The sequence below is a fragment of the Gracilinanus agilis genome, chromosome 2 (assembly GCF_016433145.1).
Source record: "Gracilinanus agilis isolate LMUSP501 chromosome 2, AgileGrace, whole genome shotgun sequence".
Lineage (NCBI taxonomy): Eukaryota > Metazoa > Chordata > Mammalia > Didelphimorphia > Didelphidae > Gracilinanus > Gracilinanus agilis.
The window spans coordinates 475,363,304-475,381,875 of NC_058131.1; the positions used below are offsets into that span (position 1 = coordinate 475,363,304).

The following is an 18,572-nucleotide window of genomic DNA, read 5'->3' on the forward strand; positions in this document are numbered from 1 at the left end:
TTAGCTAGAAAAAAATAATAAAATGTATCTGGAAGAAAAAAAGGTCAAGAATATAAAGGAATTAATGAAAAAATGAAAAAAAAGGTGGCCTAGCCATATACTATAAAGCAATAATCATCAAAACAATCTGGTATTGGCTAAGAAATATGAGGGATCAATGAAATACATTAGTTACACAATAGCAGAAGTCCTTAGTAATCTAGTGTCTGATAAACTCAAAGATCCAGGCTTTTGAGAAAAGAACTCACTATATGACAAAAATGGTTGGAAAAAACTGGAAAACAGTATGGTAGAAACTAGGCATACATCAACATTTTACACCATATCCCAAGATAAGATCAAAATGAGTACATAATTCAGACATTTGTAGTGATACTACAAGCAAATTAGGGGAACATAGACTAGTTTACCTGTCATATCTATAGATAAGGGAACAATTTATGACCAAACAAGAGATAGAAAGCATTACAAAATATAAAATGAATAATTTTGTTACATCAAATAAAAACATTTTGCAAAAAAAACCCCAATGTAATCAAGACTAGAAGCAAAGCAGAAAACTTGGATGGGTGGATTTTATAGAAAATTTATCTAATAAAAAGCCTCATTTCTCAAGTATACAGAGATCTGAGTTAAATATATAACAATATAAGTTATATATAGTCAAAAGATATAAACAGACAACTTTCAGATTTAAAAAATCAAAGCAATTTGTAGTCATGTAAAAAAGTTCTAAATCATTATTGATTAGAGAAATGCAAATTAAAACAATTCTGAGGTGTGTCCTCACAGTTCTCAGATTGACTAATATGACAGAAATGGAAAATTATAAATTATGGAGAGAATGAGGAAAAATTGGGACTAAGTTACTTTTGGTGAAATCATGAACTGATCCAACCATTCCAAAGAGCAATTTCAAACTCTGTCCAAAAGGATATAAAACTGCACACACCCCTTTAATCCAGGACTATCTCTATTAGGTCTACATCAAAAAAAGATGTTTAAAAGGGGGTGGGGAATCTATTTGTACAAAAAAAGTACTTATAGCGGCTCTTTTTGTCATGGCAAAGAATTGGAAATTGAGAGGATGTCCATCAACTAGGGAATGGCTGAACAAGTTGTGGTATATGGTTGTAATGGAACACTGTTGTGCTATAAGAAATGATGAGAGGGATGATTTTCAGAAAAAAACTGGAAAGACCTAAATGAATTGATTCAAAGTGTAGTGAACAGAACCAGGAGAATATTGCACATAGTAATAGCAATATTGTATATTAATTATGAATGGCTTAGCTATTTTCAGCAATGCAATGATTAATGATAGTCCAAAGGACTCATGATGAAAAATGCTATCCTCTTCCAGAGGAAGAACTGATGGAGTCTGAATGCAAATCAAAGCTACTTTTTTCACTTCCCCCTCCCCTTTTGTTTTTGTTTTATATGTCTTCTTCCACAGCATGACCAATGTGGAAGTATATTTTGCATGATCGTACATATATAACCTAAATCCAATTGTTTGCCTAGTTGGGGAAAGGGGAGGGAAGAATTTTCAACTCAAATTTCTGGAAAATAAATGTCAAGAAAAGTTCATATGCAATTGGGGATAAACTAAATGTATTAAGGAAATAAAAAGAACAAGTCCCGACAGATTAATCTCATGTCTGTCCCCCCTTTTATTAAGAGCTAGCTTTACTAATTTAATGAATAAGAGAAATACTATAGATATAATTTGCCTAAATTTTAGTAATGCTACATACTATTCTTGAAGAAAAGATAGATGGATTTGACCATTGTAAGAACAGATGGGCTTGGAATTGGCTAGACAGCTGGGTTCTAATGGTTTAAATTAACTTTGCTTGGAAGTCTCCAGTGGAGTTCCTAGGGATCTAGTGCCCGCGTGTTTAATGGTTTTTATCCTAGTCTTAGATAAAGGCACAGATAGTATGCTCCTTAAATGTACAGACCGCATAAATCTGAGAGGGAGAAAAGTGACACAGTGTTGCAAAGTCGCCACCATCTGCTCCTTTTATTCCATTTGAGCCTTCCCCCGAGGCCACTGTAGCCAGTCCAGCCTTGACCCCAGATTGTTGCGTAACCAGGGAGAGGGGATTATTGAGGGAGTTAGTTGAGTGGTCCTGCGGCTGCCAGTGTATCCCGGGAGGCGTCTCCATAAACCACACTTTGACTTTGTCTCCCGGGTTCCTCAGTCTGTCCCCTTCCACTCCTTGCTCCTGGCTTCTCATGGGGGCCTCTGTGGTCAGTGCCGGGTTCCTCCTGGCCTTTGAGCTAGTGCTGCTGTCCCCCGCTGGCTGTCAGCACCATCCTGGCTGGCGCTTCTCCTCCTCGGAAGTAGTGATTCCCAACCAAATAAGCAGCCGAACTGCCCTCCGAGGACCCAACAAAGCGGTTGTTGCTGAAGGGCCGGGACTGCTCTCCTACTCTCTGCGCTTTGGTGGCAAGAGGTACGTGGTCCATATGCGGATCAAGAAGTTCCTGTTGCCCAGACACCTGCCGGTTCTAGTGGACAATGAGCACGGAGCTCCCCCAGAGGAGTATCCATATATCCAGAGTGACTGTTACTACCATGGCTTCTTGGAAGGGATCCCGGAGTCCATGGCTGTTCTGAACACCTGCCAAGGGGGTCTCCGAGGGACTCTGCATCTGGATGACCTCATCTATGAAATCGAGCCTCTCCACAATTCTCCCAGGTTTGAACATGTGTTATCCCAGCTCGTGCCACAAGAAGGGGAGGTTGGGCAGAGTCTTTTTCGATGCAGTTTAACCAGTGAGGAAATGAACGAACAGTTTTCCAACTCAGAGTTTAGAAATGGTCTTAAGACGGCTCCCCTCAGTCCCTGGTGGCCACATGTCCACTTTTTAAAAATTGGAATTTGTGTTAGCAGCTCCAGGGTGGCCACCCATAACAAGAACCTTACGATTCACATCGAACAAATGATAACTTTGATTCATATAGTTGATTCTATTTATAAGCAAGTTCGGATTTTTACAATCCTCGTTTTCCTGTACTTTTGGCAATATACCGATAAAGTAGCATTGACAGGTTCTTCATCTGAAATAGCCCAACGTTATGGACTATGGAAAAATCTAGTGATCTTTAACAGCTTTCCACATGATACTTCAGCCCTGATTACTGGGAACAAGGCAGGAGAAAATGGTTATGCCACCTTTCCAAACTCAATATGCAATGGCAACCGGGCAGCAATCCTATTATGGTTTCAGGATAATCGAGTATTTTATTATTCAGTCATCTTGGCCCATTACGTGGGTCACAATCTTGGCCTGCATCATGATCAAATTTACTGTCGTTGTTTCCGAAGATCACATTGTCTCATGGAAGACCACCCGCTTTTTTCTGATTCCCTCAGTAATTGCAGTTATGGACAGCTTTTTAATTTAGTTACTTACTGGGATCAGTGTTTGAGCAGACTTCCAAATACCTATGATGATTACCCTTATGCATTCAACTGGTGTGGTAACAAGAAGCTAGACTTTCTAGAACAGTGTGACTGTGGCTCAGTTAAAGAATGTCTCGCTGATCCATGTTGTGACATGAAGTGTCACCTCTCTGCTGGCTCTGACTGTGCTTTTGGAACATGCTGCAACAATTGTAAATTTAGTGCTGTGGGAGTCGTTTGCAGACACGCAGTGAACAACTGTGATCTTCCAGAGTTCTGCAATGGAAGCGAGTCCTCCTGCCCATTGGATTCTTATGTTCAAGATGGAACACCATGCACATCAAATGCCATTTGCTTTAAAGGGAATTGTACTGACCGGCACATACAGTGCAGAGAAATGTTTGGTCATGATGGAGTTGTAAATGCTGATGATATCTGTTATGAAGAATTGAATGTAAAAGGAGATCGATTTGGAAACTGTGGATCTAAGCCAAAAGTGACATATGTGTATACCTATGAAGGACAACAGAAGAAAGAAGTGATATATGAAACTGTGCCATGTAGAAAATCGACTATCTTCTGTGGAAGGCTGCAATGCGAAGGTATGAAGACACTGCCGAGATTAGATAAGCACATTACATTTTATGAATTACGAGTAAAGAAGGACAAAAAGGAACTTGTCTGCTTTGGGATAGACTATCCCATAAGGGCACAGCAGCTAGATGCTGGAATGGTGTGGGATGGATCAAAGTGTACTGAAACCACAATGTGTTTAAATCATATGTGTGTGCCTATAGCTCAGTTGCATTTTGACTGTACACCTGAAAAGTGTAATTATAGAGGCGTTTGCAACAACAAGAGAAATTGTCATTGCCAGTTTGGCTGGTCCCCACCATTTTGTAATTTGTTGGGTTATGGTGGAAGCTTAGACAGTGGACCTGCTGAAAAATATGAGGATTATTTTACCATTCTTGCAGTTTTCATTTTTATCCTCATTCGCATCACTCTGTTCATTATAGCATTCAGCTTTGCGTTTTTTACATATGTCCGAAAAAGACAACTACTCCCTGTGCTCAAAAGCTAGGGTCTTTTTTTTTTTTCTTCCTAAGACAGTCAACAACAACTTGAGACACTTGAAAAGAAAACATGAACATCCTGGAAACAGGATGATTTGATTCTGCAAATGAAAAATAAATTTTTTTTTGATGCTTGCTTGTGATCTATGTGCTGAAATAGTTTTCTCACATCTGACTTGGTTATGCTTTTTAATGCCATGTTGGAGGAATGAAAGGATTCTGCAAAAGCAATCACTTTTCCAAATTAGGTGCTTTAGCACTATCTCTGTGTGAAGGTGGAGATTGAGTAAATCAATCAAGTCGCTGTAGTCTTTTAATTAAGGTGTCAAGATGCTATGCCCTGGTTTCTCTAGGTAAGAACACTTTTCTATTGAGTCAATCCATCATAGGTTTTAGACTAAATGAGAACTTTGATCAACTGGAGTGACATTGCATAAGAAGTGTATTTAGATTAGCTGAGGAAACTTGGTCACATCCTATGGGTTGTCTATAAAATATAAAATCAATGCCTGCCCAAGAGATCTCCAACATCTGGCATTGAGGAAAAGAAAGCCAGAAGGAGTGGCTTGGGTTTAAAGAAGGCGGCTGAGACTGAGTCCTGGGTCTCTGATCTTCCTCTTCTCCAAACCCCCCAGGTCATTCCTTCTTAGGGTTTTAGTTGAAATAGTCTTTCTTTCCTCTCCATTGTCAAACACTCAAAATCTCTTGAGCTGGAACTGATGTTTTGATATTTTTGTATAATTGATATTTTATAGGTAACCCATATGCTGTGATCAAGTTGCCTGATACAATCCAGGGATTCAATACACTCAAATAGATGGAAGACTTCTAACTCTTTCCCAACTCAATCTAACATGGTGGTCACCATTTAGTCATTCCTCTTAGGGGTTTGAGCCTATGGTCTTTGGACAACTTTTGCAAAATTTCTTCCCTGGCAGAATAAGCAACAAATAATGGCCCAAGTATGTTACAAATATATTTTTCTTCTGTGACAACAAGCACATGTGCATGTTTGAAGTATTTTATAGGTTTATTTCTGCAGAGATTCAAAATCATCATGATAATGTACACAATTATTATGATTTGGGTGTTGTTCATTCAGAGATTTCATCAAACTCTTAGACAACTTCTTTCTAACCCAATGAGTTTTTGTAATTTCTCATCAAATTTCTTGATAAATTTCTCATTGTTATCAAGTAAGTTATTTCCAAACTGTGACAATATTTAGATATCTGAGGGCAGACCAATTCCCAATAGATGGACAGATGTATAAGCATACTTCCATTTGGATTCTGTACAGTGCACTTCATGCCCGTTATCCTTGTAATCCATTGTATTTCATCAGCATTTGTCCTTTAATTGAAATATTATAAACATTTGTGTTACTATAACACAAATGTCCAAATGTCAGGGTGTTTGAAAACTGATTTCTGGGTATATGCATTACAAACCATCATGAAACTATCATGAACCATTAAAAACATTCTGCAGAAACAATCCTTCTTGCCTTTCATTGCAATAATAACAAGACTTTTCTGATTCAAATTTATCCTTCACTTGTGTTACTATTCTTCTATCTAGTAAGTTTTTCAGTGAGTGATTGGCAACATAAGAATGTAGCCAACATGCTAAGAGTAGAACAGTAAAAAGTCATATTTGAAGAGATTCTTTCCTTACAAAAATTAGTTTATACATAAACATTGTTAAAAACAAACAAAAAAGCAATTACTCTTTATATACATTTATCATTTAATATAGTGCTCATTATTAGCCAGTGGAAAAATATTTTATAAGATAACTAGCTATTCATTTTCATTGATTGAATAGGTGACTAAAAATTTAAAAAATGAATTTCCATCTCTCAGCAAAAGAATTTATAAAATTCTCCTGCCATTTTCCACCTCATATTTGTGTGGGCAAGCACTTTCACTTCATTCTTGTTTTAAATCAAATAAACTGGATGCAGAATCAGATCTAAGACTTGTTGAACCAACTATTGCCAACTTTTATTTAAATAAAAATATTCAACATTAAAGTTTTTATGTGAATATTACATGGCATTAAACCTCTTCTAGGTTGTTATTTCATTCATTAAAATGTTTCTAACCAATGAAATTTGTAAAATAAAGATATTAATTTGAAATATTAGAGATACTAGTAATTATGCAAGGTCTTGCTGGATTACTTCTTTTCATTCTTATAGAACATACCATATAAAAGTTTTATTTTATCATTGGTTTTATAATTTTATGTTTAGTTTTCATAATTATTGGAAGAATAAAATATATTATTATAATTATACAATGTACATTTTAATTTTGAACTTTGGGGCAAAATTTATCATAATTTATTATAAGTACCTAATGAATAAGTTTGTTTTTTTTTAAACCCTTACCTTCCGTCTTGGAGTCAATACTGTGTATTGGCTCCAAGGCAGAAGAGTGATAAGGGTAGGCAATGGGGTCGAGTGACTTTCCCAGAGTCATACAGCTAGGAAGTGTCTGAGGTCAGATTTGAACCTAGGACCTCCCGTCTCTAGGCCTGGCTCTCAATCTATTGAGCTACCCAGCTGCCGCCATGAATAAGTTTAAAAGAATATCATGAGCAATATATAAAAATATCCTGGAGATTTCACAACATGTTTATAATTGTTACTGAAAGGAATTTATGTAACAAAAGTTGGGAAACACTGGCCAAAATTTTATCTATGAATGATTGGTTCAATAGAAAAGGGTTCTCTACAAAAAAATTTATTGTAGCTCTTTTTTTGGTAGCAAAAAAATAGAAATTGGAGAAAGGCTGAATAAGTTGTGGTATATGATTGTGGTGAAATACTATTGTTCTATAAGAAAGGATGAGCAGTTTGATTTTGGAAAAATCTGGAAAGATTTATATGAATTGATGCAAAGTAAAGTGAGCAGAATTAAAAAAAAAAAACATTGTACATAGTGACAGCAATAATTTTTGATGAACTGTGAATGACCTAGTTATTCTCAATAATTCAGCGATCCAAGATAATTTCAGAGATTCCTGATGAAAAATGCCATCTGCCCTCTGAGAAAGAAAAGATCATGTAGGAATGCAGACTTTGTTTCACTTACTATATTTCACTTTTTTCTTTTTGTTTGAGATATCTTCCAAAAAATGACTAATATGGAAAAATATTTTTCCTTATTGCACATGTAAAATCTATAGATTGATTATCATCTTGGGGGAGATAGGATGAGAAAGAGAAACAGAGAAGGTGGGAACGAAGGAGAGAATTTGGAACTCAAAAAAATGTAATGAATGTTAAAAAATTGTTTTTGCATGTAATTTAGGGGAAATAAAATTTTATTAAAAAGAAAATGAATGTCACCTATTCAAGGTATTGGGGCTTAGCACCTTGACAGTTAAGTAAATTAAATAATTTATTCAACTGCCCCTACCCTTGTAGGAGATTTTCAAATGTTCATGAATATTTGGATATAGAAAATGGTAGTGTTTGAGTTTCATAGTCAAGTGGAGAGATTTCAGGAGTTCTGGAAACTTGCACTAGAAAAAAATTTTCATCTTTATTTTCACTAATCTTTGACTGAAATTCTTAATTTTCCTCCATTATTTTGAGATATTCTGAAGGGATCTACAGTAAGAATCCCTATTTTAAAGGTCTATTTTGGACAGGGGGAAAAAAAAGATAAGCAGCAATCTTATAAAATTTATTTATACTTATTTGGGGGCAACAGAAAAGAGTATAGAAGAGCATTTTAATATTTATCAGAACATTATTTCACATTGGCAATTTATGTATGCATCATATGTGCCTACTAGATTATGTTAGTTCCATGAAAGTAGGGATCACATCCTTCCTACTCTTTGTATTTTTTCCCTAGTAACCTACTATTTTGCTCTGCACAGAATCATTGGGGTTTAAATTTTTTTTTAATTGAATTGAAATAGGGTTGAGTGATAAGGTGGAGAAAGAATGGCAGAACTTAGGTAAGAAATTTGATATGGGAAGGAAGTAGAAAAAGTAAAAAATAACATTGAACACTTGAGCTTGAGTGCCTACTAAACTGGAGAGTAACCTTGACAAGAATAGGAACATAAGACTAAAGTGTTAGTGTGGGGAAAAGGATTATACAACTCTGGTAAGGATATTTCAAGTTCGAGGTTTGCAGGGATATTTTGGATCATTAGTTAAAAATATAGGTCTAGACCTATTATCAGATGTTGGGGTACAATATAGAGAGGAATCATCCATATAGAAAGGAGAGTTTAACTGTGATGTTGAACAAGTCTCAACTTCCCGGGATGTGTCACTATCCTCATCTATAAAATGAATGATTAAAATGAAATGACTTCTAAAAATTCCTTCCAACTCTTAAATCTATAATCTTATAAAGTTGTGGAGATGAATGAAATTATGAAAAAGTGAAGAGAGAGGAAAGTATAAAGTTGTGGAAAGAGATTTGGGGACTATTCATGGAGTTGAAGGAATGAGAATTTTTTCTAACCCTTATGACAAATACTATTCCACATTTTATGGATCTTTTTAAGGCTTGTAAAATGCTTTTCATACACACATTTGATCCTTAAAACACCCATCTGAATAACGTACTCTTGTTATATTCTTTTTATGTGTTCAAAAAATCTTACTATAGACCCCTTCAGAGACCTACAGAGATTAAATGACTTTCCCAAAGCCATACAACTATAGTATAAATGTTACTTAAAATATTCTTATAGCTTTTAAAGTTATTTAAAATTTATTAAACAGGGGGCAGCTGGGTAGCTCAGTGAATTGAGAGTCAGGCCTAGAGACGGGAGGTCCTAGGTTCAAATCCCGCCTCAGACACTTCCCAGCTGTGTGACCCTGGGCAAGTCACTTGACCCCCATTGCCCACCCTTACCACTCTTCCACCTAGGAGCCAATACACAGAAGTTAAGGGTTTAAAAAAATAAAAATAAATAATAAAATTTATTAAACATTTAAAATCCTCTTGCGGGTCATCTTAATTAATATTTATACATTGAGGATAAGATTTATACACTGTGCTGTGTGGCAGTACAGAATACTGGATAAAGAGCTGGCCTCAGAATCAAGAAAGCCTAGTTTCAAGACCGTGCCTCTGATGTAAACTGACTATATAACCCTGAGGAAATCTTTTAAGTTCTCAGTGCTCCCCAGGTAATTCTCTAAGAATAAAAGTTGCAAAAAAGCAATACGCCTGCACTCCTTACATCAATCAAATCAGAAATCTGGTCCTACCAGAATGCCTAGATACTTGAACAGTCTCACTATGAGACATATATGCAAACATACCATATCTTCTCGTTCTTTACAATATGTGGATTGAATATATTTCCTTCCACAAATTCCATATATTTCCTTAATCAATAGAAGTTCTATTGATCAATCAACATTGCAGAGATCTTCCTCTGGTTATTTGTTAATTTTTTCAATAATTCTAGGGCACCAAAATTAGTACGACTTATATTGTCTCCTATTATTATTATATGAACAACACATCTTTTCAATTCATATTTGTGAATCTCAGTGCTCAGATCCCAAGAATATAGATTCTTCCCATTGGTAGAGTTTTGATTATTCAGTTTTCACCCCTTCAAACACAATATTTTTGTGATGATCCATTTCAAGATGGTCTGTAAAGCCATTGAGAGGGTAGAGTTGGCAAGAGCTTGGGAGAAAAGAGATGCTGGTCTTCTGACTTTCAGCTCTGCAAGGGTTAAAAAGGGGTTTTATTGGTTCAATATATTAAAAGATGGTCACCAGAGGATTGAACTATTATCAACCCTCAATTAAGAATAATCTCAAATCAAAATTGATTTTTATGGAAGTTTATTTACATGAGAGAAGAGATAGAGAAAATAAGGAAATAAGAATCTAACCCAGTAGGTAATTTACTACAATCCTCTAATTAATTCAAGTAGATCTAATTAACCCTCAGCCTAGGCCAGAGGTGAATGGAGCAAACTTCATTCACAGAGTCTATAAAAGAAGGTTCTTAATAAAAGTTCAGGAAGATTCAATCTTTAAATTCACCATGTGGAATAGTCTCGGTCACAAACCAGCAAAGCTCCCTCAGGTCGCCTTCACAAAACCAGAAGAAGTTTCACTCACTCAACTACCTCCTTTTAAATGGGGTCACTTATATGTCACTTCCAGTGCCTTCCCCTAGCCTGTGGGTCCAATCACAATAGATGATTCTCATAGACCGCCTAGGGGGCGATTCTGATTGTCACTCACTCCAAGATTGGAGGTACTCTCACCTTTGGTGATTAAATCTAAAGATGGGCAGTATAGACTTAATCTAATTATCACAGCTCCAAGAAAAAGGCACATTGTTCCAGACTCTCTTTTGGTCCTTCAAAGGAGAAAAAAACTCTGGGAAGAAGTTGACACGTAGAAGAATCAGAGCATCTATCATGTCCCTATCCCCTCTTGGTACTCTAAAGACTGAGGAATTACTCCTTGGGTAAGATCTGGAATGCTTTTGGTTAAGATATCTTTCCTCCAATGGAAGAATTGATTTATTTTGTATATTGTCTGGTTAATCTCATCTATGTGTGTAGGGGTGTGTGTGTGTGTGTGTGTGTGTGTGTGTGTGTGTGTGTGTATCTGTGTATGTATGCATATGTGTATGTATGTATATGTATATACACATTCCTTCTCTGACTGCTTGTTCACTGCTTTTTGTTGTTGTTATTTAGTTATATCCAACTCTTTTTGACCCCATGGACTATAGCTGTCTGTGAAATTTTCTTGACAGATACTAGAGTGCTTTGCCATTTCCTTCTCCAGTGGATCCAGAAAGTGGATCCTTTTGTCAAGCAATCAGAAGTTAAATGACTTGCCCAGGGTCACACAGTGAATGAGTATCTGAGGCTGAATTTGAACTCAAGTTTTATGTGTTCATCGTGGATCTGGCTTTTGGGAAGGGAGCCAAGACTTGGATATATAACTTGAGGAACTCCTTAATAAGGTATAGTAATCAAAACCTCAGAGTGAACCTAAACATCATTTCCTCTAGACCACTGATGGCAAACTTATGGCATATGTGTGCCAAAGATGGGGGCATGTGTGCCACTCTCTCCCAAGACCCCTCCAGAATTAGTTACTAGAAAGACTTGGGCAGAGCTGCTCTCTTCTCCCTCCACCATGCCTGATGACATTTTTTCACATCCCCTACCCCTCAGCCCAGCAGTCCAATGGGAGCACACAGTGGGTAAGGTGAGAAGCTTACAAACAGCAGAGCTACAGGAGAGTGGAGTGCTCGGGCCACTCCCTTCACGCTCTTCAACTGTGTTGAGAATATTTTTTTATTTCCCCTGCCCTTCCACCCAGCAGCCCAGTGGGAGCACTGCTTCTTGTCCCTGTGTGGGTGGGGTAAGATAGGTGGCTTACAGGTGGCAGAGTTGGAGGGAATAGAGTGTTCAGGCCATTCTCCTCCCCCTTTCTAAACTCGCTGAGGAAATTCCTTATTTCACCCACCCCTCCACCCAGCAGCCCAGTGGGAGCACTTTCTCCCTTCCCTGTGTGGGGTAAGGGGCGGCATGCCTAGCTTCTGGTGGGGGGGGGTGATACAAGGTCTTGGAAAGGTTCACCATCACTGTCCTAGACTAACAATATGGGAGAAGGGGTGTAGATAGATATAATTCTAGATCAGATCCTTTTTTCTTAGGAAAGAAAAGTAAGCAGTCTCTGGTCCCAATGTCCTGCTCCCTTCCTGGCAGAATTAAAGTATCCCTAAAGAGAAGTGGACAGAAGAGACTTTATATGTCTTCTCTTATAGTCATAGCTAGACACACAGAGAGCTGACATGGGCAACACTCACCACTCCTTACATATATATTAATATAATTTCTTTTTTTCCAATTGCATATAAAAATTTTAACATTCATTTTCTAAAATTTTGAGTTCCAAATTCCTTCCTCTTTCCCCTCCCTGAGTCAGTAAATAATTTGATATAGGTTATTCCTGTATAGTCATGCAAAGCATTTCCATATTGTTCATTTTGTGGAATTAAAAGCATAAAAAATGAAGAAAATAAAGTGAAAAACAGCATACTTCAAAGTGCATTCAATCTCCATCAGTTCTTTCTCTGGAAGTGAATAACATTTTTCATTATGAGTCCTTTGAAATTGTCTCAGAACACTGCATTGCTGAGAATAGCTAAGTCATTCACAGTATAATATTGCTATTGGACATTGAGAAGATGCCCATCAATTGGGAAATGGCAGAACAAATTGTGGTATATGATTGTAATGGAACACTATTGTGCTATAAAATGTCAAGCAAGATGCTGTCAGAAAAATTTGTAAAGACATGAACTGATGCAAAGTGGATTAAGCAGAACCAGTAGAACATTGTACACAGTAAGAGTAATATTATACAATGATCAACTGTGATTAACTTCATAGCAATCAGTGGTCTAAGACAATTCCAAAAGATATGATGAAATATACTATCCACATTCAGAGAAAAAAACTGAGAAGAATCTGAATACACACTGAAGCATACTTTTTTAATTTCATTTTTCTTGGGATTTTTATTTTTGGTCTGTGTTTTCTTTTGCAACATGGTTAATATAGAAATGTTTTGTATGCCTGCACTTGTGTAACTGATAGTAAATTGCTTGTCTTCTCAAGGAAGTGAAGGAAGTGGGAAGAAGGAAGGGGGGGGGATTTGGACCTCAAATTTTTATTTAAACAATTTTTTTACATTTAACTGGAAAAAATAAAATATAAAAATTTTCACATTAAAAAAAGAAACCTTGGCATTTAAGGGACTCACAAATTATCTGACCAATAGAAAGCTTACCCACACAAAGTAATTGTCAAGATGGGCAACTTGTCTATTTACAAAATGCCCCTAAAGAATGGAAGAGTACCTATCAAAACTATTCACAGCAACCACCTATGCCCAAAGGAGAGTTTGTTGGACTTTAAAATAAGCAGATGGCGATAATTGATGGGCATTAACCTAGGAAAAGGTTAAAAAAAAAGAGACTGTCCACTAACTATAGGCTTTTTTACTCATCTATGGGCACTGAGAGTAATGCACCCAGTGAAGAAAACTGTGTATTGAATCCAGAGGCAACTCCGTTCTTGCCCCAAACTACAAAAAAGACTAATGGGTACAGATTCAGCCCACAGAACTTGGAAAATATTAAGAGCCAACCTGGTGTAGTTGTCAGCCCAGGTGTGAACAAATAATTCTAGAATGATTCTAATGGTCATCCCATAGCAACTTAACTAGCTTGGGTAAAGGAGCAGAGATATCCTTCAGTGATGAGAACTAAGCCTTCTTAGATCAGTCACTAGGTTGAGTGTAGATGTACTTATTTTATATCTAGACAATGAAGCTAGAGGTTGCCCATGTGAAATACAGATTGCATTTAATTGCATGTTTACTGCCACACAAGCAAATGACTGTATGAGTATGCTATTTTTGTTTTTATTATGCCCATGCTATAGCAATGTCTGCTGATTGTTGAACACGTAAGCTACTGCTTACAGTTAAGTCATATTTTATATATAAGCTTTTAGATGTTGATATTATTAGAACTAACTGGCTAGCCTTGCTTTTTTATGCTCCTTGTTTTTTATTAATTGCTTAATTGTGGATGTTACATGTTTGGGGTATTATGAATATACTTGTATTTATGAAATGTGTGTGTTATATCCTGAATGTAAATAGGCATGTTGTCACCATAATATCCTTTCAAGTAAAGTTCTGCCTAATGCCATATTTACTGCATGTACTCTCTTAATGGGCATATGTTTTATTTTGGTTTCAATAATACCAAGGGTTGGTGACCAGAGACATCAAGAAAAGCATCTCTCTCTCTCTTTTTTTTTTTTTTTTGGCAACAATGATGATTCTGGTTCTATTGTATACTTAGGGTTTTGGACCTGCCCAAATGATCTTTAAGGGACTGCAAAGGAGGAATGTAACCCCTCTCCCAAAGCCCATTGGTAGGGGACAATGTTCTCATCTGTAGAGAGGAGTGCCCTACCCTAAGTAAGGGATGGGGTGGAGTTGGTGAGAGTAGGAGAACTCTGGTCTTCTTCAGTCCCCTTAGCAACTCCTCAAGCTACAAGCCACTTTAAACACTTCTCTCTTCCAGCTTCTAGAGGGAAGATGAAAGAGGCCAACTCACTTCAAGTTGCCGAAGGAGAAAACTATGGGGAAACGTGAGAGAAGATAGCAATCTCAAACAGGTCCTTCTCCCTAGCTTGCAACTCTAGAGAGTTTGGGTAATTGAGGACTATGGGTAAGATTTAGGACTCTCTGTCTTGGTTGAGTTAAATTATCTCACTCCCAAAGGGAGAGCTCCTTTGCTTTGTATTGCCTTATGTATTGCCATATATATATATATATATATATATTTCTGTGTATACTTTCTCTCATTTCCATTTTGATATGACTTAGATAAAAGGGTTTCTTTGCTATTTACTTTGTGTGTTCATTGTGGAACTGGTATTTGGTGGGAAAGGGATCAAACCCTGGCTATAATATAGCCTAGAGTCCTCTTTTCCTCCCAATAATAATGATGCAGCAGACAGAAGTTAAATTGAACCCAATCACATCCCCTAAAATAATAACATTTATGGGAGCAAGTAGATATAATTCTAGTCCAGTATCCCTTTTCCCTGAAGAGAACAAAGTAGCCTCTGGCCTCAACTTCCTACTTGCCCTGCTGGGAGAGATTTGTCTCCCTTGAAGTGGGGCTGGATATGAACTCAGATCTTCTTGAANCATATATATATATATATATATATATATATATATATATATATATATATATATATATATATATATATTTCTATGTATACTTTCTCTCATTTCCATTTTGATATGACTTAGATAAATGGGTTTCTTTGCTATTTACTTTGTGTGTTCATTGTGGAACTGGTATTTGGTGGGAAAGGGATCAAACCCTGGCTATAATATAGCCTAGAGTCCTCTTTTCCTCCCAATAATAATGATGCAGCAGACAGAAGTTAAATTGAACCCAATCACATCCCCTAAAATAATAACATTTATGGGAGCAAGTAGATATAATTCTAGTCCAGTATCCCTTTTCCCTGAAGAGAGCAAAGTAGCCTCTGGCCTCAACTTCCTACTTGCCCTGCTGGGAGAGATTTGTCTCCCTTGAAGTGGGGCTGGATATGAACTCAGATCTTCTTGAATCCAGGATCCATATCCTATCCATTGAACCACCTAGCTGTACCTTATACCTTTAGCTTTAAATATGATCGTGGGCCATCACTCTGAATTTAATGTTCTTCCATTTGGGTTTTAATATAGACAGAGGTCAGTATCAAACCTCAGAGGCACTGAGGCTTTCTCATCAAAGTGGCTGTATCTTATATCTACTCTGCTTGATTCTGTCTGGCACACTTTCTTCACAAAGGCCTATATTTTGGCTTAGAAGAAAGCTGCTCATATGATCCTGGTACTTTGAGATCTGCTCAAGCTGTAGAAACCTACCTGCTAAGCCATAGACTTCAAAGAGGTTTAAAAACAGAAAGAAGGGTTCCATTTTCATTGAAATATTCAGAACAGGGGGCAGCTGGGTAGCTCAGTGGATTGAGAGCCAGGCCTAGAGATGAGAGGTCCTAGGTTCAAATCTGACCTCAGACACTTCCCAGCTGTGTGTCCCTGGGAAAGTCACTTGACCCTCATTGCCTACCCTTACCACTCTTCTGCCTTGGAGCTAATGCACAGTATTGGCTCCAAGACAAATGGTAAGGGTTATAAAAATTTTTTTTTAATTAAAAAAAAGAAATATTCAGAACAGTACTGTTTGACTCTGTAGAAATATATTAATTATACTCAAGGAATTTTCAATTAAATTATAAAAGTATGAGCCATAAAAAAGCACTGCTTTGGAGTAACAAATGCTGGAAACAATGTTAATGCCCATAGAGTAAAGGATGTTTAAACAAATGATGGCATGAGAATGTAATAAAATACCACCACATCATAAGCAACAAAAAAAGTGAAGAATTCAGAAAACAATGGGAAAACCTTTGAAATGATGCTAGGTGGAATAAGCAAAGCCAGGAAAACCATGTACAAACAAAGACTACAACAATATGGAAAAATGGAAAGACAAAATTGAATACTTGGTTACTGTAACAACTGACCTTGGCCCTAGAGAAAAATTGAGAAAATGCACCTCTCTTTTTCTCACTGTAGGAGTGACTATATAGGAGGGAATATTGTACTTACCAAATTGTTTTTCCCCTCTTTCTTTTGTAATCACTATCATAAGGAATGTTTACTGAGAAGTGGAGAGATATGTTCAGAAATTATGACATAGAACAAAAGATATGAATTTTAAATAAATTTTAAATTGTCAAAAATAAATTTTATAGTCACAATATTTTCAAGCTGTTATCATACAGGGTCTACACCGGACTCCAGGAATTCTACTTCAGAAGCAAAACTAGGAAGGACTCCAAAAATCTATAATTCATATTAATTGTAAGAGACAAAAATCTGATCATAATAGATTTTTATTACTGCCTTCATTGCTGGTCTTTCACTTTTGTGGTGAAAGGGGAGAGGGGTGGAAAAGAGAGAGAAGAGTAGCTCCTCCAATTTACCACCTCTGCATGTTATCTCTCTCAGTTTAGTTTGTAAACTTGCCCTGGAACCCACAGTGATACTGACCTTCTCTCTAAACTCCCTGCGAAACACTATCAGAATCTTTTCTCCACAACACCAGCTTTGTTTTCATACTTCCACAATTGACAATTAGGCTCTTCTTGCAATCTCAACAGCAGCAGTAAAGCTCTGTCTTGATGCTCGTCATCAAGTATATACTTGAGAGCAACTACCTCTCTGTTCTAGCAGCATCCTCAGTTATTGACATAAATAAGTCAATAATCCCTGCTCTTGAGGAACTTGAAAATTCTGGTTAATGGGAAGAAACATTTGTAATTTGCTTAATGAGGGACACAAAGATCAATTGACTAATAAATATATATTAAGTAGCTACTCTTTGCTAGGTGTTGTGCTACCTGCTGGAGAAAAAAAGTATATAGCAGGAGTTCCAAAGAAGTAGAGTTGAGCATGCATGGGCTAAGAAGAAGTTTTAGTCAATGTTAATTAATTAGCCTTTTGTAGGACAATGTGAAGATTGGGAAATTCAAATAAGAAAATTGTAATATAAGATAATGTAATAAATATATTTGTTATAACATAATATAAATTATATTATAAATTAGTATGTGAGTTCAAGCTGGCCACAGCACAATTCATAGATTCACGTGTTAGAAGAGACCTTCAAGATCATCCAGTATAACTTCTTTCTTTTACACATGTGGAATTGAAGCCCCAAGAGGTTAAGTGAATAAAAAATAAGTTAACCTCAGAGCAGGGACTTGAATCCAGGTTGATTTTGTTTAATGTATCTATTTACATTGTTGAAGTCATTATGTATATTCCTTTCTGGTTCTGCTTATTTCATTTTATGTCAATTTATATGTTTTTCCATGCTTCTCTCTATTCTTCTTAGCAATCACTTCTTATAGTATACTAACAATCCATTACCCTGGTGCCACAATTCATTTAGCCAGTCTTCCATTGATGGACATCTACTTTGTTTCTAGTTCTTTGCCACTACAAAAAGTATTTGTTATAAATATTTTAGCATATATTTATAGTTTATATTTATAGTTGACCTTCTTCAGGTATAAGCCTAGCAGTAAGATCTCTGGGTCAAAGGATATAGCCATTTTAATCATTTTCTTAGCACAATTTTGAACTGCTTTCCCAAAATGATTGGATGAATTTTCAGTTCAATGAACAGTGTTTTAGTATGTCTATATATTTCCAGTATCTGGAAAAGGATTCTTAAACTAATGAGGGTTGGAGATGATCTTAAAAGATAAACTAGGCTCTTTTGATAACATGAAATTTAAAAAGCTTTTACATGAACAAAATCAAGAACCTATCAATTTAAAAGGAAAATATTGGCATCAATTATCACTGATAAAGATCTATTATTAAAGATGCACAGGGAAATAATACAAATATGTAAGATTAAGAGCCATTCCCTAA

At 36.5% G+C, this 18,572-nt stretch overlaps 1 protein-coding gene across 1 annotated transcript; it reads left to right on the plus strand.

Moving 5' to 3' along the window:
- The first annotated feature begins 2,241 nt into the window (after positions 1-2,241).
- Positions 2,242-4,500, plus strand: LOC123234001 (disintegrin and metalloproteinase domain-containing protein 20-like). Its single transcript, XM_044659968.1, has one exon. The coding sequence runs from the start codon at positions 2,242-2,244 to the stop codon at positions 4,498-4,500; it is 2,259 nt and encodes a 752-aa protein (XP_044515903.1).
- The last annotated feature ends 14,072 nt before the right edge of the window (positions 4,501-18,572 follow it).

Bases quoted from the DNA above. Each gene is read 5' to 3' on its own strand.
- LOC123234001 (XM_044659968.1), top strand. From the start codon at position 2,242: ATGGGGGCCTCTGTGGTCAGTGCCGGGTTCCTCCTGGCCTTTGAGCTA.